This window comes from Balaenoptera physalus (genome assembly GCF_965194825.1).
Source record: "Balaenoptera physalus genome assembly, chromosome: X".
NCBI classification, from domain to species: Eukaryota; Metazoa; Chordata; class Mammalia; order Artiodactyla; family Balaenopteridae; genus Balaenoptera; species Balaenoptera physalus.
In genome coordinates this window covers 23,405,102-23,426,651 of record NC_138903.1, presented here as the reverse complement: position 1 = coordinate 23,426,651, position 21,550 = coordinate 23,405,102, and the positions used below count along the sequence as shown (strand labels likewise).

The following is a 21,550-nucleotide window of genomic DNA, read 5'->3' as shown; positions in this document are numbered from 1 at the left end:
CCATGTTACCCTGTTCTGTAGCAAAAGGAAAATATTGAAGGCTTTTCAGTTTTTTTTTTACAAATAGCAAACTCTTAATCTTAAAACTGAACAGCAATAAACATGACATCCATGACATTAATACACTTAGATTCTGAAGCAAAATAAACCTTCAATGAAGTAATAACACTTGAAAAGATACTAAACATCTCTATCATAAATCTATCTATCTATCTAGCATCTCTCTACCTACTTACCTACCTATCATCTGTCTATCTTTAACTAGGTATTCTTCATATGGAAAAAAGAAAAAAAGATACATATTTTATTAAAACTAACTGCACGTAAACTACCATACTACTTAAAACTGTAAGAACATATAAGTTTTGTTCCCTCTACCAATACTATTCTGCACTATTTAGGAGCTTGACTGCTCTCTTCTAAAACAAAGTGAACAAACTGCCCGTGGCCTCCCTCCCTAGATGTGGGAGGAGCTGCGGGCCTTGGCCCTGGAACGTGCACTGCGCTGAGCGAGAGCTGCGGCCCTGGCCGCGGCTCTCACTGCTGCTCTCTCTTCCTCATCTTTCAGAGCCTCCTCATAGAGATCTGGGAAGGAACTGGGGACGTCAGCATTGACCTTCGCCACAAACTCCAGCACTTTCATCTTGCTGGTTTCAGCCAGGGCTCTCGGGCCCCACAGGAACTCATAGCGCGGAGGATCGCTGTTGGGCACCTGGCGGTACGTCAGGTACTTCTGCTGCACGAACTCTTCGCTGATGAGCCTCCTGGGCTCCCCAAAGATCGAGTGCCTCCTCCCAGCATACAAACCCACCGCACTGAGGAATTCCCAGATCTCCTCCTCGGTGGCACGGTTGCCCTTCATGAAGATCATGCCCAGGAGAATCATCAGGAGACCGGACGTGGGCAGCCCCGACTCATCACTCAGACTTCCCTCGCTGGGGAGGACCAGCTTGCTGATGAGGGCGTAGTAGTGACGGATGGGGTCGACTTCCTTCAGCTCGAGGCCAAAGACCAGCTCCATGCTCTCAGAGGCTCTCCTGAGGATCTCAGGGAAGTGCTTCTTGTACTGCCTGCCGACACTCTTCAGCATTTCTGCCTGCCGGATGGGCTCCTTCAGCTTGTACTTCTCCAGCAGGAACTGCACCAACATGCCGGAATTCCTGGTCATAGGATCTATGCAAGTGCTGTGAGTGGAAGGTGCTGCCTGGAAGGTACTTGCACTTTCCTCATCTTGGCTCGCCCGGGCACCCTCTTCATATCCTGGGCAGGAAACCCCTGCATCACGAGAGCTAGTGGCTGGGGTTCCCCGATGCTCCCGGCGAGCGCCAGCAGCACGGGAGCTCGGGGGAGTACCCCGAGAAACAGAAGCAGGGGAGGAGGGCGACTCTTCTATCTCTGCTGCCGCCGCCGCCGCCTCAGTGGCCTGGGCACCCTTGAGACTCCGCGTCTCCGCCCGGGCCTGCTGGCGTCTCTCGCGGGCACGGCGCTTGCTCTTCTGGCCCCGAGGCATGATGACACAGGTCAGGGCCAGCAGGCGGGAGTGTGGGCAGGAAGGCAGGCAATGAGGGCACCTGGGGGAGGGACAAGGAGATGCTGTGAGCACCTTCAGCGGGGAGATTCCTCCCTGGCTTTAACCAAGGCCGCCTCTGCAGGGTCCTTGAGGGCACTGCTCGAGGACCCACAGGGCTCCCGTTCTCCTGCTCCGCCTGTCCCCTGAGACCCCTGTGGAGGGCGGTAGAGTGAGCCTTGGGGCACAGCCAGCCAGCCCTGCCTGGGCGGTACGGGGGTGACAGTGGGGGCTGGCAGGGGACGTAGGTCCTCGCGGTTCCCATTCAGAGTCAGGATGACAGTTGCTGGCAAGACTCCCCCACCCTCCCCCCCCACCCCATCCCGTCTGCTGCTCTGAAGTTGACACCACCATCTTCCATGACACCCAGGAGGAGGAAAGGAGGGAGCGTTCAGCCCACCACCGAAGGGTCCTGGGACCCTCCCTTCTGCTGCCTGGTGATGGCCCCTTCAGAACAAAGCTCTAACCTCCCTTGGACCTGGCAGAGGAAATTACGGGCAGTCTCAGCCTGACAGTCCTTCCTTGGGAGTTTACGGGTTGGCAGGAGGGGACAGGCCATATTCTCTCTCGTCCCTTCTCTTCGGGGTGGGTGGCTCCCTTAGTCCTCACTCGGGGTCCTCCCTGGACGGCCGGTGCAGCCTGGAGCTCCCCTCTTGCCCCGAGGGCCATCTGCTCGCACCAGTGCCGGCACCTCCTTGAGTCTCATTAGGAGGCAGTGAGGGTGACCACGCGGCCGCATGTGGCAGAGTTTTACCAAGCCTGCAGCGTGCGGCAGACAGGTCGAGGCCCTGTGGTTGGCGGCCCCACTGGTCCTCACTCAAGGGCTTGGGCTGACTCTTGGGAGTGCTCAGGGGCGCGCCTTCTGCTGGCCTGCACCTCCCCTCTCAGACAGCCGCCCTCCCTTCTCCGTGTGTGGCCGGAAGGAAGCGGCTGACAGCAGGGGAGGGGTTCTGAGGTGCCCTTGCGACGGGGAGGACGGTCCTCACCCTGACTCCTCCCGTGCCCTGGAAATCCTCCCTCTGCTGACCTGCGGCCAGCCCCTCAGAACAAGGCCCCCTCCTCCCTGAGTCTCCCGCGTCCGTCCGTCCGTCCGTCCGCGTTCGCACTGAGGGAGCCCCTCCATCTTGAGACCTGCCCGGAGGCTCCCAGGCTGACGTCAGGGGCGGGGTCTGCGTGGCCGCCATTCTGGGGTGTGGAGCCCCTCGGACCCCACGAGGGTCCCGTCCTTCACTGCACAGGGCCTGGGGCGCTCCCTCTACTGAGTTGAGCCAGGGTCCACCAACCTCAGAGCGAGGCCTTCCTTGCCCGAGACCCCGCGGGGGAAGCGGATGGACTTGGGGCCTAACAGCCAGGCCCGAGCCTCTCGGGCCGAGAGCAGGGGCGGGGTGGGCGGGGCCTGTGTGGCCGCCTCTTTGGGGAGGGAAAGGGGATTGGGGGTGTCGGGGGCGTCCCCGCACTTCTAACTGGGGTTACCTCACACTTTTAACACCTGAGGAGACGTGGGACTCCTCCCGCGGCTCACCCTCGCAGGACGGCAGCTCTCAAAAATGGCCTCGCCCCCACAGCGTGGTTAGGAGGACGTCGCATCCGGTCATGCGCATCTGGGCTCCAGGAGGACAGCAGGGGCGGAGCGGGTCCCGGCCGGCCGGGGCGGGGCGGACCCCGGCCGGGGTGGGGTGGGGCGGGGCGGGGCGGGGCGGGGCGAGGCGAGGCGAGGCGAGGCGGGACGGGAGGTGTGGGGTGGTGCCGGCGGAGCTTCCCGCAGGACTGGCACGTGGGCCTTTCATTGACTCTTGGCAGGTCCTGGGACTTTTCCCTCTGCTGAGCTGAGTCAGCAGGCGTCACACCTTGGCTCTCATTTCTGTCGGCACCCCAGCCGGAAGTATCTGGGGGCCTGAGCCTCACAGCCATGCCTGGGTCCCCCGAGACTGACAGTGAGGCCTCTTTGGGGCCCCCTGTTCTATGGTGGATGCTGCTCGCAATCCCCTCTCAGTGTCTTCTCTTGACTCCCTGTAGGTGCTGGGCTACCTCCCGTCTGCTGACCTGAGGCCGAGGCCTCGCATCAAAGACATCAGCTCCCTGAGACTGCTGGTGTGAAGTGCAGGCTCGTCTCATATGGACAGTTCTGCCTCAGGCTTCCTGGAAATGTCTGTAGGAGGTGAGAATCCTGTGGGTTTCAATGTCTTGGGTTAGGGAAGTTGCATTGAGTTCTATGAGTCTTGGAATTCCTCTTTTTTTTTGGAATTTAATTTATTTTTTTTACAGCAGGTTCTTATTAGTTATCCATTTTATACATATTGGTGTATATATGTCAATCAAAATCTCCCAATTCATACGACCACCACACCACCCCTCACCATTTCCCCCCTTGGTATCCATACGTTTGTTCTCTACATCTGTGTCTTTATTTGTGCCCTGCAAACTGGTTCATCTGTACCATTTTTCTAGGTTCCATATATATGCGTTATTATACAGTATTTGTTTTTCTTTTTCTGACTGACTTCACTCTGTATGACAGTGTCTAGATCCATCCATGTCTTTACAAATGATCCAATTTCGTTCCTCTTTATGGCTGAGTAATATTCCATTGTATGTATGTACCACATCTTCTTTATCCATTCGTCTGTCAATGGGCATTTAGGTTGCTTCCATTACCTGGCTATTGTAAATAGTGTTGCAGTGAACATTGGGGTGCATGTGTCTTTTTGAATTATGGTTTTCTCTGGGTATATGCCCAGTAGTGGGATTCCTGGGTCCTATGGTAATTCTATTTTTAGTTTTTTAAGGAACCTCCATACTGTTCTCCATAGTGGCTGTATCAGTTTACCTTCCCACCAGCAACTGCAAGAGGGTTCCCTTTTCTCCACACCCTCTCTAGCTTTTGTTGTTTGTAGATTTTCTGATGATGCCCATTCTAACTGGTTTCTTCCCTTTCCTAACTTTATTTAGCTCTGGGACCTCTCTTGCGTGGTATCAGTGTCATTAATCAGATTTTCTGGAATGAATTTTTTTCTTATGTGAAATTACTGTGATACTTGCTATTTCTATTTCAATATTTTCTTTATATTTTGACAAATAAAAGTTGCTTTTTATGTATATTTTATCAAATGTGATGTTTGGATATATGGGTACATTGTGAAATGATTGCCAGAGCAAAACTATTTATCGTATCTCCTCCCATAGTTACCATTTTTGTGTGTGTGGTGAGAAATCCCATCATTTTGAACAACATGGGTGAACCTAGGAGGACATTATGCTAAGTGAAATAAGCCAGACACAGGAAGACAAATATCACGTGATCTAACTTATATGTGGTATCTAAAAAAACAAAAGTTGAACTCCTAGTAACAGAGAGCAGAATCGTGATTACCAGAGCCTGGGGGGTTAGAGAGAAGCAGAGATACTGATCAAAGGGTACAACTTTCAGTTATAAGATGAATAAGTTCTGGAAACTTACTGTACAGCATGGTGACTCCTGTTAATTATAATGTGTTATATACTTGAAATTTGCTGAAAGAAGAGATCTCAAGTGTTCTCACTATTTTATTTCCATTCATGCCTTATAGTCTATTAAGATGACCATTAAAAAAAGCCCTGTCTTCACCAGCAGAAGAAGTTTCAGGTGGTTATTAGGACAGTCTCTGGACTCATATTACCTCAACCAACCAAATTTTGGTGCTGTTCTGATATTATCCCATAGTCCTGGCATAACCCAATTGTCCTGGCGTGTGGGCTCTGAGGAGCTGCCTCAAGTTCCCTCAAGTTCAGTGAGGCAGTGGAAATTCATCCACCCAGGGCACACTGGGAGAAATAAGGGCTAAACTTTAAAACCTTTGCTTCAAATGATCCTGTCTTCCCTAGACCTATCTCAACTGCCCTCACACAAGCACTTGTTCAGTACAGACTTAGTACCCTCAGGGTTTTCTTATTATTGCTATACTGTTAATGTTGATATCATTTTGTTTATTCCTTCTTTAGTTTTTCCAGGGTTGATTTGGGGCACAGGAGACAGCACCTGGAGTTTGGTTGTCATCTTGGAAGTTACAGGTACAGCACTAAAACTAAATAAGTTAAGGAGAATTGACTTCTTTACAATATTCTGTTCCCCTGAATAAACATATTATACTGCTCTATTTGGGACATTTTTTTTCTAACTCTATCAGTAAATTTTTATAGTTGTCTTCATAAAGATCTTGTACAGTTTTGTAAGGTTTCATTTTAGGTACGTTTTAGATATTGTTGCTGTTGTGAATGGGATTGTCCTTTACGTGTTCTAATTAGTTATCGATTTTCTGTGACCAGGTTTCTGATTTTGCTGTAGTGATTTTCAATATACTAGGTTTTTGATGTTCCTTATACATTTGAATATTGTGTTTGCCTATTACTTTAGGTATTTTAATTATAAAATCATATTGGTACTATTATTGTTTTTTTCATTGTTCATATATTTATTTATTATTCTTGTTCTTGGCTGTGTCCTGCTATACATTCACATACAGGTTTGTGGTATCATACATCTGTGTTTTTCCAGACTTTATTGGGAATGCTTCTAATATTTCACATTTATGTATATTTGCTGACGACTATGATATGGGAATTCCATTCTTATAAGTTTGCTAAAAGTTATTACCATTAATTTATGTTGAATTTTTATCAAAGCTTTTTCTTTACCCCTGCACATGATCAAGTGCTTTTTCTCCCTTACCTGTTAGTATAGTGAATTCTGATTCATGTTTTCTAATGTGATTTCTTCTTTGCATTCCTCTGACACAGCCTATTTTTTCTTATTAATTCACCACTACATTGCATGTGCTATGAAGTTATTTAAGACTTGTCTCTATATGAGTGAGCTTGACTCATGTTCTTTTTTCAGGGTATCCTTACCTCGTCTTTGTATCAAGGAGCGCTACCCCATTAGAGTGGATGAGTCATTTCCTATCTTTTGTATGGTTTGGAAGAGTTTATATAAAATTTTGATTGATTCCTCCTTCATTTGGTATAAGAAGCTTCCAGGAACATTTTGAGGGTTCCATGGGTTTTAACTACAGTTTTAGTTTTTATTGTTAGATTAAGTTTTTTGTTTCTTTATGGACCTATTTAGTCATTTATATTTTGCTAAAAAATCTTCCATGTCAGTTGGATTTTTAAATTTAGAGGCATACTATTTATAATAAAATCATGTTATTGAAATTCTCAAACATACAGTGGCACAGAGAATAGAATAATGAACCCAATATACCTGATACTCAACATCAACAGTCCTCAATAATAATAGAAAGACCCTTGAAGATGAAGGTTTATTTATTGGTAACATTACTCCAAAGATGACACTGTGCATTTCCATTAGGAGATACATGATGTCTATTATCTCCTTTGTGGTGATGTTGCCAGTCATTGAGGTTCATCACCCTCAGCCATTAATCCATTAGGGGCTGCAGAATGGTAACTCTAGCATTCCTTTGTGATTACTAGCTAAAAAATTCTCTAGGTAGAATTTTTTCCTTATCCACCATTTGTTATCCTGTTGTAAGGGTAAAAGTATTTATAGTGTTCTATTATAGCCTTTAAATCTCTTCTGTAGGTATATCTTACAGAATTTTATTGAACTAATATCACTTATTTATGCTTCTTTCTTTTCTAATTGATAATACCTACAGAAAGTATTATAGAAATATTTTCAAAGAGCTGGCTTTCATTAGCTGGCTCTACTACCTTCTAATTCATCATTTCTGCATTTATCTTCATTATTTCCTACCTTCTAATTATTTGAATGTAATGTGCTATTGTTTCTATAGCTCTTGAATCATTTGAATGTTTTAAATTTTTTTTCTGGTAAATGTATTTAAGGCTATAATATTCGAGTACCACTTGGACTATTTCTCACAGGTTATACTGTAGAGCTTTATGTGTAGTGCTTGAAATTTTTAAAAGTTGAATAAATCTCTCCATTATACTGTTAGAGTTTTTGAATATATATGTGTGTGTTTGTGTATACACACATACGTGACAGAGTTAAGTTTTTCTTAGGACTGAAAGGAGGCTTTCACATGAAAAAATAAATCAATAAAATTGGTTATCTGTAATTGGTCAACTGTTATCCAGGAAACAGAAATCACTCTATACAATTTGGAGAATTTAGTGTAGGAGATTGGTTACTTGAGAAGCCAACTGGGGAGAATTGAGCAAAACAATACTTCGCAACTTAAAAAGGCATTCCCGCCTCTAGGCTAGAGGAACAAAGAGAAAAAGTATTGTTACTGAGGTAAGTTGGAGCCATGGAGATAATGTGGCCATCGAAGGGAAACCACCTGCTTCAGAGGGAAAGAAGGTGAAGGATTCTGGGCACTTGGATCCTCCTGGGCTCTACTCTGCAGCTGTCACTCCTTGGTTTAACTGAGCTGGCATCCAGGTGTTGGAGAGCACAGAGCATGAGAAATGAGAGTCAGAGATTTTATACTAAATAGCAGAGCAGAAGAGTGAGGAATCGATCTGAGGGAGAATAAATCCACAGCTGGCATACCTTGTGGACAGATTAAATCAGAGAAAAATCATATCTAAATTGATACAGAATAGTGTTTTATAAAACTTATTCATTCATGATAAAGGAAATTATGCTACCAGGCAAAGGATATCTTTGAAAGTAAAGGATATCTATGAAAACAAGAACAATAAATAAAAACAACCTGTGAAATCAATACAGTTATTTTTAAAAGTTGGTGGGTATAAAGTCAATATGTAAACATGCGTTTTGTTTCTGCAGCAACAAACATGTGACCATGAAATTAAACAAAATATAACTTGTAAATTACTAAATAAAATACCCATGCCTCATATAAAAATATATATAATAAAAATTTAAAATATACAGCTATTAATAGAGAAATTAACAAAAACTTAAATAGGGAATTATCATATATTCATGGAGAGGAGCATTCAATATTGTAAACATGTTAATTCTCCCCAATTTTAATCTGTCGTGTATGGTAATACCCAGTCCTCCCAAGAGAAACTCAAGAGGTTTTGTATGTGAAACTTGATAGCTTATTCTAAACTTTAAATTTATTTGCAAATGGCCAAGAAGAGTCAATATGCTCTTGATAAAGAAAACAAATATGAGGACTTACTCTACTAGATGTTAAGAATTACTTCTTTAAAAAACACTACAGTAATTAAAAATTTGTGTTATAAGTGCCGATATAAGCAAATAGACCAATAGAACTGAATAGAATGTCCTAAAACACCCACTTATACGTGGACCTTTGATTATTAAAACTGCCATTGCAGAGAAGCGGAGAAAGAACACTCTTTTTATTAAGGTGTGATAATGGAACAACTGTATATCCAAATTGAAAAATAATGCAACTGGAACACTCCCTCACACTAGACACAAAATTCAATTTTGGGGGCTACTAAAAACCTTCTTTTATATATATTATGGTAATTTTCAAAGTTACATCCAGTTGAGGAGAGCAAAAAAACTTTGTATTTTCTATGAACTAGAGAGATACCAGCATTGTTCAAGTAGGGCATCTGGAAGGAAAGGGCTGAAAGGAAAAGGGGACATCAGTCAACTGAGTAACAGAAGGACTGGGAATGATGTGAGCTGAAGAGGAAGAAGAAATGTCAGCTCCTTCTGAGAAAAGGCAGCTCCTTCAGTCCCCTTGTCCCCAGCTTAGTTGGCCTGGATACCATCTCGGGCTTTCACTTTCAAAGAAAAGTGCATGGGGATTTCGCACAGGCTTGGGAGAAAGCTACCTGAGCCAATGATCTGTTCATTCCATCTACCTCTACACCAGTCTCTCCACTGACCTGTCAATCGCTAGACTTTGAGGAAGCATAACCTGGACAATAGTGTTATAGACATAGTGACCAGGGGATATAGTGCCGATTATAGACACACTGAAGAGAACCAAGAAGACATTAGTGACTTAGAGGCAGTCCCAGCTTGTCCACCTGTGATGGGGGCAGTGTCTCACCTTCTTCTCCACCAGAATGAGTGCTCCTGCTGTGGGGTGAGGAAATTGGGAGCCAGGGCCTCTCCACCGCTCCCTTTTTTTTTTTTCTTTTGCCCATGTGGAGGTATCCTGCAGATTCTGCTCTTTATCAGGGAGACTCTTTTGTAGAGGCTTACACTGGGGTTTAGAGTACTTAATGGTACAAGGGAGACATTTCTTTCCCTTGTTGTTGTCAGGGCTACTCTGAGTGGAGAGAGGTCGGGAAGCAGGGAGTGACCCTGATTCCACAATGGGCAGGCAGCTTTGCACAATCTCATTGTGAGAGCCTGCTCCTCTAGCAAGTGAACTAACACCACTCAGGGCAGGTTGTGCCCTGGAAATGCGTAAATGAGGACTTTCCATTATCTGAATGGTATTTGGAGCTCCAGTGGGAAAGACTTTAGGTTGACAGTCTATCCCGAAATGTGGAATAAGTCACCCAGAAATAAATCCACAGGGTCATAAGCTGAGGGGAACTGGAGGAGGATGGGGACTAACTTGGTTATCTCATAGATACATCTCAGCCCAGAACAAGGCCTGCCTTCACTTCAGCTCCACATACTTCCTTCCAGCTACCCTCAACTCTGACAGGAGTGAACAACTCCTACTCACTCAAATGTTTCATGAACCTTTTTCTAACTGTTACCAGGTAACCACTTTAGGCAGGGAAACTTGGTATGTAAGGAATGAAGAAAGGCCAAAAGAAAGGGTTAATAGCTAGGTCAGTATAGTAGAGTATTCTTCTTGTATCCATTTTCTACTGCTGCTACATAGCAAATTAGTGCCAATTTAACAGGATAAATGAACACAAATTTATTATCTCAGTTTCTATGTGTAAGAAGTCCGGGTAGAACTCAACTGTGGTCTCTGCTTTAGAGTCTCACCTAGCTGCAATCAACATGTCAGTTGAACTATGTTCTTATCTAAAGGCTCAACTAGAGAAAAATCCCAGTTGACTCACTTTGTTGGCAATGGTGCTAAGAAATTTGGGGTTTGTTGTTGTTGTTGCTGGCTGTTGGTTAGAGGCCAGCCTCAGTTCCTAAACACAGCTTGCAATTCCATGACACATGGCTCATTCCATACTGGCCATTTCCATAGGTCTCCAAAGACCTGTCCAACATGACAGATCTTTTCTTCAAGGTCACCAGCATAGCAAGAGCACTTCTGCTAGCAAAATGGAGTCTTATATAATGTCCATAATCAGGAAAGTACCGTCTCCCCTTTGACATACATGAGAGCAAGTACAAATTTAAAATAAGGAAGAAGTAGAAATATTAAATCATTATGTTGTACACCTGAAACTAATAAAATGTTATATGTCAATTATACCTCAATAAAAATAAAATAAAATAAGAAAATTTTATTTTTCCCAGGGCAAAAAAGAAACGAAACTCCCCTCCCCCTCCCCCGTTTTTTAGAGCATTTACTTTAAAAAACTTGTAAATTCTTTCTCTGCCTCATTGAGATCTATGTAAATCTTTTAAAAGTTAAATAAGCCTCTCGCCAGTTTTACAACCCAGGAATGTTTTTCTCAAGTAACTGGGAGCCACCTCTTTGAAATATAAATATCAAGGAAGTTAGCACCCCATCTCCTAGACTCCATAAGAGTTTAACTTTGACCTGTCTCCAAGTTGTAAAAAACTGCCTCCTTTCACAAAGGTATGACAAGTTTATTTTTCCTTTGGATAAAGGCAATTATCTAACAAAGAGGGCAGCCCCAATTACCAGATGAATTTAGGATGAAGTATGTGTAATACATGGAGCTGTCACGTCCTCTTACTTGAGGAACAGTTATCCTTATCTTGAGAACATGGGTGTAATGGGTTGTATTTGTTTGGTGGTATAAAAGGGTGAGCTCTCTTTCTGTCTTCGCAATCTTTTTAGCAGATTGCCTGTGATGAGTGTCACATTCTGGTTTAATTCTTATTAAATAATAAAACTGTTTTCTCTCTTTCCTATATTTTGCAGAAAGGCATTTGTTAGTTGGCAGGAGAGTTTGTTTCTAATAAATTACCCCAAGAAATCTGGCAATGAGGACAAGACTTCTGTAAGTTCCTGAATCAAGTGAATCAGCAGAAGTTCTGTGGACACACAACAGTCAGGTAAGAGATTTAAATTATAAAGTCTTCCTTCTAGCTCTGTGCCCTTTTGGATTATTTGTCAGAAGAACCAACCCCGTCAAATTCAAGATTTTACTATAAAATATGCATGGTAATATGGGCTCTAAAATCCCATCAGGATCACCATCAGCTTTGATGATGGAAAAATATGGGAAGCCACTTCTTTCTCAGTATTTACTAGGTACTAGCTCTGTCACATTAGACATGATATACCTGTAAGAATCTAGTCTTGCAGTGGCCTGAGGATGCTTCCTTTAATTTGGATAAAGTAACATATTTTCAGAGGTTCTCAGAAGGGCCTCATCTCAACCAAATGAATTATTAGTATTTATGGGATTAATATCAAAAAAATAAAATATAATATAATTTTTTTTAATAAAAATTAAATATAAGTTGGATAGCCAGGAGGAAAACCTGAGAAAAATGGAAGAGGAAATTAGAGAATTATAGGCACTGTCTCTGTCACAGAACCCTCCTCCTTTCCCTGATGTCCCAACTCTCTCTGCTCCCCTGCTTCTCTCTCTCTCTCTTTTTTTTTTTATTATTTGGCTGCGTCAGGTCTTAGTTGCAGCACGCAGGATCTTTCGTTGCAGTTCACAGGATCTTCGTTGTGGTGCGTGGGCTTCTCTAGTTGCAGCCTGCGGGCTTTTCTCTAGTTGTGGCGCACAGGCTCCAGAGCACGCGGGCTCAGTAGTTGCAGCGCATGGGATCTTAGTGGCATGTGGGATCTTAGTTCTCCGATCAGGGATTTAACCTGTGTCCCCTGCATTGGCAGGTGGATTCTTAATCACCGGACCACCAGGGAAGTCCCTCCCCTGCTTCTCCTTTATCTTTCCCTAACTCAAATCAGTTTCTGGAGAGGAGGAGGCAGTGATCTTTTGGATGTGTGGCTCCCTTCATTAGTGATTTCCCTGCACAGAGGGACTAAGGCATAAGTTTGTTAACTGCTAATGAATTACCTGCCCTGTTTGAGGACACAGGTTTGTGTACCTCATGCCGTAGCCTGAGTCCACTTCATGTCTTCATGCCCAGGTTCACCTACAAGATTCCCATATCATCCCCACACCAGGTAGGAAGGAAGGAAAGCAGAAATGATAAAGCAACATGATCATGGAATAATTGAGAATGTGGATAAAAGATTCTGTCCCGGTATGAAGGCAACAGGATGGAGAGTAATTCCACTAGGCACTTGAAACAAAGCAAACAAAAAAAGATGTTAAGCTGATAAAGGTCAACATGGGAAGATTAGCCAAAAGACCATATAAATTACATTTTTCTTGTTTCAGTATGAGAACAACAAGCTCTTCCTATTCGGATCACCAGCAATGCCGATGACAGCATTGAGGAGCTGCCCAGGCCTCCAAGGTAATTCACTTGCCTTTCCAGTGAGCTGATGTGACTCATTTAAAGGCTTTTTTCACTGTACCCTAGAAATACTTTGCAGTGTGTTTTCAGTTTACAGCCCCACACATGGGGATGTGCACTGCCTGCTGTGTGGAATTTTGCAACTAGCTGGCTTGGCGAGTTTGATGGAACAAGCATGTCAGGGTCCAGAAAATTACCGCATCAAGGTGTATGGTGGCCAAAGGAAGCCACTGCCCCCCACCACCACAAGTATGGAAGAACCAAGGGCTTTAAAGACCTGCAAGAAGGGTTGCTGATAGCCATGCTTGAAGCCTTTCTGCTAAAGGTGAGCTGAGAGAAGTTGCAGAGGTGTAACCAGAAAACCAGTGAGTCCCCCCAACTGATTTCAGTTGGCTGTTTGCTAAGGCGGTCTCAAAATTTATTGGCTCAGGGCCAAAGGCAGATCAAAATCACTCTCTGGCCCTAAGCACACTTGTCTGGGCTCTCTTGATGACTATCCACATTCAAGTTAGGCAGAAGGAGTTAGGATGACAAGGACAGATTGTTACTCAAATCTTAGCAGCAGCTATGTTGTTTTCTGACAATCGAAAGAAAGACAAAGAGGAAAGAAGAAATTAAAAATTGTTGTGTTAGCTGCTTAGTTAAAACTATTTAGTAGAGGAATAACCCCTACTCTGGACAACTTGTGAAGGGAGTAAAGAAGGGAGACTCTATGTCATTCTTACAAGAAACTGGGACATTGGAAAAGGAACTGTAAAGAGAAACTCCAAATGCGGAAGTTGCAGGAAGCAGGGAATCAGGAAAGCGCAGGAAGACTAGGGAATAATTGGCAAAATGGCTAAAAATGGACAGATATTGGAATCTTGGGGGTGGGAATTGGTGATACTGGTGCTACTTATTCTGAAATTTCCTCAGGGATTTTTTGCTTTTCATTTGGTGATAGATCAATACAGGTTTCTGGTATTTTGGGTCAGCCTTCTTCTTGTCCCTTTTCATCCATGGTTCCCATACAGATAGGGCCTATGACTAAGGAAAATCCTTTCTTACTTTCTCTTGATCCTCCTGTAAACCCACTGGAGAGAGACATGCCTTGGAAATGAAAGGTTACCACATTCTATACACTGGACAGAGTGTCTGTGGAGTACCCTAGGGGGAGAAAAGCACCTGATTGGGTTCATTGTGCCTTCTGAATGAAATGGGGTATGGCAGAAAGTGGCAGTGTCATACCATGCTGGAAAAGCACCCCAAGCTAAAACAAATCTATGCATCACTTTGGGCCCTAGGGAATAATGATACTGGTTTAATTTGAGATATAGAACCAATAAAAATAGCTCACCAAAGGGATGTCATGGCTACGCATAAAACAATATCCTTTGTTGAGAGCTCACTTGTAAGGAATAAAACTGGTTATAAAAGAATTAGAGAAAAAGGGAGATAATAAAAAATGAAAACAGTACTTGCCCTGTTATACTCCCATACTTACAGTAAAGAAGGAAGGTATATTTTATGAAGATCTTTGACCACTACATCATTTTGTACAAGATCTTAGAGAAGTAAGTAAATCTGTTGTTCCATTAACCCCTATAGTCCCTAAGCCTCCAACTAGTCTCACTTGTGACTTCAGTACCAGTATCTGCAGTGTTTTTTTCTCTGTAGTTGATCTGCCTTCTGATTTTTTTTTCCTCCCTCTCTGTTCCTCTAGCACACAAATCTATATTCGTGTTTGCGTTTGCTTTCAAAAGAGTACAGTATTTATGGCAAAGGATTCCTCAGAGCTCTGGGGACTCTCCTACTGTTTTCTCTAGTCATTTACAGGAAAATGTAGAGAAATTTGTGCCACTAACAGAGGGACAGTCATGCAGTATGTAGATGATTTGCCGGTAGATTCAGAAACTAAAGAGCAATGCAAAGCTGAAACTTTGTTACAATTCCTCTCTTCACAGGGCCATAAGGCTGCCCTAGGCAAAGTGCAGTATTACCAAACTGAGGGAAAATACAGCATCTGTTGTCAGCTGAAAGTGGCAAAGTGTTACAATCGAGGAGCCAGCCAATTTTGCAAATAAAAAATTATCTTAGATAATTAGGGAACTAGTAGGATATTGTAGACAGTGGATTCTAGGTTTTTACAGGGCAGTCATAACTTCTGGCAGAGCAATTGCACGTTGTTCTCTAGATCCTCTGGTTTTTGTCCCTAGAGTCTGAAGAGGCTTTTGAATAATTGAAATTGGCTACAGCCTCTCTCTCCCCACAGCTTTGGAGTCTAAATTTTGAAAAACCTGGCATGATTTATTTGACATTTCTGTTTAAAATGCAGATTTGATAATGTTTACTCCTGGGTCATGTACTTGAGATAAAAGTGGCTGACTTAAGGCTTCCTGTGGGGTGGTGAAATGAAATCTTGGAAGCCCATGTTTTGTCCAGAGTTAGGTCTGCACAAGCAGACGAGATAATAACAGTTCCTAGAGCTACAATTCTTGGTCCTAGACTTAAAATGGATACATATGCTACTAATAAATGTTTGGTTCTGCCATGCCACAGGGTAAATTTGGAAAAATAGGGGATTTATTACTTTGATAAGAACTAAGTTTTCTCATGGAAAAGTTATAACTGATTGGTTAAAGGCTTTACAACTGCCTGCTCAGATATCAGTAATTCATGGTAGAACTCACACAGGGCAGAAGGATGAAGTTTCTAAAGGTAATAATTTTGCTGATAGAGATGTAAAATTTGCTCTTCAAACATGGCAGACTCATTCATTTTTGCTTTTGTTGCTTGTGCTTTGCTGTCATATCCAGGAAATCACTGCCTAGATCAATGTCAAGGAGCCCTGTTTTCCTCCAGGAGTTTTACAGTTTCAGGTTTTAAATTTAAGTTTTTATTCCATTTTGAGTTCATTTTTGTGAGTGGTATAAAATAGGGGTCCACCCTCATTCCTCTGCATGTAGTTATCCAGTTTCCCCAGCACCTTTTTTTTTTTTAATCAGTCATCAATTTTATACACATCACTTTATACATGTCAATCCCAATCGCCCAATTCAGCACACCACCATCCCCCCCCCACCGCAGTTTTCCCCCCTTGATGTCCATACGTTTGTTCTCTACATCTGTGTCTCAACTTCTGCCCTGCAACCCGGTTCATCTGTACCATTTTTCTAGGTTCCACATACATGCGTTAATATACGATATTTGTTTTTCTCTTTCTGACTTACTTCACTCTGTATGACAGTCTCTAGATCCATCCACGTCTCAACAAATGACTCAATTTCGTTCCTTTTTATGGCTGAGTAATATTCCATTGTATATATGTACCACAACTTCTTTATCCATTCATCTGTTGATGGGCATTTAGGTTGCTTCCATGACCTATATTCAAAATGAATACATTCTTATGTATTCAAAAGAATGGAAATCAGAATCTCTAAGAGATGTCTGCATTCTCATGTTCCTTGCAGCACTACTCACAACAGCCAAGATATGGAAACAACTCAAATGTCCATCAAAGATAAGTGAAGAAAGAAAATGTGATTCATACACAAACACACACACACATGGACGCACACACACAGTGGAATATTATTCAGCCTTAAAAGAGGAAATCCTGCCATTTGCAACAGTATGATGGACTTGAAGGACATTATGCTAAGTGAAATAAGCCAGTCACAGAAGGACAAATACTGTATGGTTCTGCTTAAGTGAGGTACCTAAAATCATCAAACTCATAGAAGGAGAGAATCAACTGAGTTACCAGGGGCTGGGGTGAGGGGGAAATAAGGAGTTGTTCAATTGGTATAAAGGTTCAGATATGCAAGATGAATTAGTTCTCAAGATCTGCTGTACAACATGGTGCCTATAGTTAACAATACTGAAAATTTTTGAAAGAGCATAGATCTCATGTTAAGTGTTTTCACCATGAAAGAAAAAACCAAAGGGACACGAGGAAACTTTTGGAGGTGATGGATATGTCTGTTACGTTGACTGTGGTGATGATTTCTCAGGTGTATACATATGTCCAAACTCATCAAATTGTACATATTAAATATGTGCAGTTTTTTATATCAAATGTATCTCAATAAACATGGTTTTTTTTTTAAAGGAAAAGGATCTTAGTTGTTAAATGAGTGTGGTGGATCTATGTGTGCTATCATGGAAATATTCTGCATTCATTTTGTTAAGTGACAGGGTCAAGAGGCAGAACAATATGTACGTTGTTAATCATACATGTTAAGTTCAGTATATTTTTATAGCACATCTACATATGAAAAAGCCTCAGGTCAGCTTTAAAATGACACACATCAGTTTGTTAATTGTGGTTGCCTCTGAGGAGGGGGCTGGATTTTGAGGAAAGGGGGAGATTGTAATCTATCTGTAAGAATTTTTTGCAGCAAGAATATATGTACTGTTACCTTTGTAATTACAATATTTAAATACATCTAACCACAAAAATAGTAGGTATGTGGGACTTCCCTGGTGGCGCAGTGGTTAAGAATCTGCCTGCCAACGCAGGGGACACGGGTTCGAGCTCTGGTCCGGGAAGATCCCACATGCCGCGGAGCAACTAAGCTCGTGTGCCACAACTGCTGAGCCTGCGCTCTAGAGCCCGCGAGCCACAGCTACTGAGCCCACGCACCGCAACTACTGAAGCCTGCCCGCCTAGAGCCCATGCTCTGCAACAAGAGAAGCCACCGCAATGAGAAGCCCGCACACCACAACGAAGAGTAGTCCCCGCTCACCACAACTAGAGAAAGCCCACACGCAGCAACGAAGACCCAATGCAACCAAAAAATAAATTTAAAAAAAAATTTTTTTTAAATAGTAGGTATGCATTAATCAGATAAAGTAACTGATGCAACAGATAAAACCTGCAGACCCACAATGGCTTAAAGCAACAGAAATTTATTTCTTATACACATAACGTCCAATGTGGGTAGGCAGGGGCCTCCACTGTCAGATGACCCAGTGATCCAGTCTGCTCCCATTGGCAGTTCCGCTTCTCAACAAGCGATCTCCATGTTTGCTGCTGAATGGAACAGAAAGCATGGAAGTGGCATACTGGCTTTCAAATTCCTTGGCCTGGAGGTGACAAACATTGTTCATATTTCAGTGTCTGCGTAGTCACATGAGCCTTCCTAAGTACAAGCGGATTGGACTGAACGTGTAGGACACGTTTACAGGTGACATTAGGCACAAGGGAAAACCAGGATTTTCCTCTGGGGCAAGAACTGAGATAAGAGGCGTATGAAGGATGGTGAATTATTTTGATCTTTGTTGTTCAAAGACAGGGTATCTGTCAGGAAACCCCTGACATTTTTTTTCCTCCTAGAACGACTGTGGGTTCTGAGGAATTCAGCCTCAGTAGATGTTTGTTAGACAGTGATTTCCATGGTCTTTTCTCATCTTCAACTTATGAGGGAGGCTTTTGTAAGCTCAGTCATTGGTGTATGTGTTCAGTGGCCAGTCTCAAATAACACATTCCTTCAAAATCCTACTGACAATATCTGGGTCATTTACAAAACCCCCCATCTAACTTCAGTTATATCCCAAGAACCAGTATCTTCTGTAAGAAATAAGACTGTGATCACCAGCTCATTTGGAATATACTCTGAGACTTGTGGGCTGGGGATGGGGCTGTGGTGACCAGGTATCTAGACTTCACTGTCAGTGGTTCCACTGGGAGGGATGGGACCTTCACTGTACACGTGCAGAGAGTTGGAATGCTCTAATCAAGGGGAGGGCATATGACTCTGGACTGCCTGTATCACAGGAAACAGGGTGCAGCTCCAGAGGTCACAGTGAAGAGCTGGTCAGTGTATGAGGTTCAGATTTGGGCAGGAGGGCACACTGGGGAAGACCCAGAGGAAACATGCTGTAATTCAGGAAAGTGCTGGTACAGGACTGTGCCAGTATGTGAGCAGAGTCACCTGTCAGGGAACCCTGGGGCTAGTGACAGGGGGATCCTCCGCATATGAAACCCACAGACAATCCCCAAATTGTGCTTTATTCTCATATTCACCTTCCTTCATCAGGATCGCTTTTTGTACTTTGACTAGAGTGTCTTGTTTTTTAATTGTATGTGATACATTTGGAGTAGTGAGAATAATAGAGAATGAAAAGACAGAAGGTCTGCCTCAGGTTGGAGGAGCGGAATAGTGTGGGCTCTAGAAAAATTTGGACCAGGGGTCTAGTCCCAGCTCTTTCACTTATCAGCCATGTGAACTCGAGAAAATTACAAGTTCTTCATCTGCAAAGTATGTCAAATAAGCCCTATCTTGTAGGGCTGTTGGGATATATGTAATGGATATGAAGCACTTGACAGAGTAAGGTCTTTAATGAATGGCAGTTATCATATGATTTTTTTTTTTTTTTTTACTGCAGATGATACCACCCTCCCCTCTGGGAAGATTTATGTTACATTAATCCAAGAGATACCACAGAATATGCGGTTTCCACCAAGTGATCGCATAAAGCTGCTTAGCAGGTAAAACAAAATAAATTCCCCCATTTGAGGATGTTACTTAATTTGTATGTGGGGTTGTCCACCCCAGATGGATGCAACTCAGAGGTCGTAGAATTTGTGTCAAGGACCAACAATGTCCCCCCTGGGTGCCTTTCTATCCAAATCACCTGTATTTTTATTCATTTCTTCACCACCTAATATGGAGCCCTCCCTTAGAGTTTGCAAAATTATACTCAAGATAACCTAATTAAAATGCCTTTTTAATGCCTGAGATATGGTTCTCAGAATTCCACCTCAAGGGAGTATCACCTTTACTTCTCATAAATTCCTTGGAGATGCTATGCATAAAACAACTAGATTGTGCTCTGTGTTCAGCTGCACTTGAACAAGAGCACAGGACACCTTCCGTTTCTGCCGGAGGAGGAGCTTTTCCTCTGGTTTATTGATGATACTAAAGTAACTCTTTTTTTTTTTTTTTTTTAATTTTTATTTATTTATTTATTTATGGCTGTGTTGGGTCTTCGTTTCTGTGCGAGGGCTTTCTCCAGTTGCGGCGAGCGGGGGCCACTCTTCATCGCGGTGCGCGGGCCTCTCACTGTCGCGGCCTCTCGTTGCGGAGCACAGCTCCAGACACGCAGGCTCAGTAGTTGTGGTGCACGGGCTTAGTTGCTCCGCGGCATGTGGGATCTTCCCAGACCAGGGCTCGAACCCGTGTCCCCTGCATCGGCAGGCAGACTGTCAACCACTGTGCCACCAGGGAAGCCTGTGATACTAAAGTAACTCTTATGAACAGGTTTGCATTCCAGGGTTTTGTCCTCCAACTCTGAGAAACACCGTTTGTATACCTGGCCTCTGCTCACCAGTCCCACAGCCTCATCTAGTCTACCACCCAGCTTAAATTAAGAGGATATCCCACTGAGAGACTTGTATTTTCCCCAAACCCCAAACTTCTGTTCCCCAGGGAATTTGTACCTTATTGTTTTCACCCTCCCCCTCCCACTTCTCCCAACCCCATCCCTGTCCCATTACCTCCTTACTCCTTCTTACTTGTCCTTTAGGTCTTAGAGGGTATTTCACCATCTTCTCTGTATAATTACTGCTCCTTGACTGTACAATTCTAAAGGCAGGGTGTTTTGTATCCTAGTTTCACCATTTATAACACAATAATTTTCAAAGAGCAGATGCTCAATATTTGGAGAATGAATGAGCCAGTGAGCATGAGTTCTAGTTTATAAATATTTTATTTCTCCTACATTCTTTAATAAGCTAAGCAAATCCAGGTATGTATCTTTTATTTTTACAGAATAACAGACTAAAATGGATAAGGGAAACCAAGAACTGCACATTTTTTAAACTTTTTTTCTCCTGTATTTTTTTTTAACATTTTTATTGGAAGTCTCCTGTATTTTTTTGATCCCAGTAATTTTACTGATAAAATTTTTCACATTTCCAAAGAAATGCCAATTACCATGCCATGTTTTATTGTTCTAGTTCTGTAAATACGAAAGGTCTCCCAATTTGTGTTACAAAATAATAAAACTCTTAATCTTAACTCTATTAAGTTAAATCTAATAAATATGTAACGGAGGTCACTAATAAATTTAGATTCTGAAATTATTATACCTTCTATTAAAGAAACAACATTTAAAATATAACAAAAGGAAAGAAAGAGAGAAAGGAAGGGAGGGAGGGAAGGGGGAAAGAAAAGAAAAGAGAAGAAAAAGGAAAAGAAAAGAAAAGGAAGAGTAAAGATTAAACTCTAAGTTTACCATATAGAATAGGAACACAAAGGATATTACACTGTGTTCCCTATAGACCCACCCTGGCCATCCACAACTTAGAATGTTACTGCTCTTTTTCCACAAGGAAAACAATCTTCTCAGACTTCATCATTTGAACTATAACCTAAATAAAAAAGAAAAAAAGGTAAAATTCCAAGTTAGCAATACACAACAGGAACTCAGGGATATACCCTTCTCCAGTCCCACCCTGGCCCTCCACTATTAGAACACTGACACACCTTTTCAACCAAAAAGTGAAGAACCAGCCT

General features: G+C 42.8%; 1 protein-coding gene across 1 annotated transcript in view; it reads right to left on the bottom strand.

The window, feature by feature from the left end:
• Nucleotides 1-450: 450 nt before the first annotated feature.
• The window catches only part of LOC309652715 (uncharacterized protein), a 44,125-nt gene continuing 23,025 nt past the window's right edge, over nucleotides 451-21,550 (bottom strand). The window contains exons 2-5 of the mRNA XM_082446745.1: nucleotides 21,350-21,405; nucleotides 3,090-3,428; nucleotides 2,554-2,977; nucleotides 451-1,624 (exon numbers count right to left, since the gene is read on the bottom strand). Coding sequence (XP_082302871.1) covers nucleotides 458-1,624; nucleotides 2,554-2,977; nucleotides 3,090-3,428; nucleotides 21,350-21,405 — 1,986 coding nt within the window. The 3' untranslated portion in view covers nucleotides 451-457. The remainder of the gene's footprint in view (nucleotides 1,625-2,553; nucleotides 2,978-3,089; nucleotides 3,429-21,349; nucleotides 21,406-21,550) is intronic.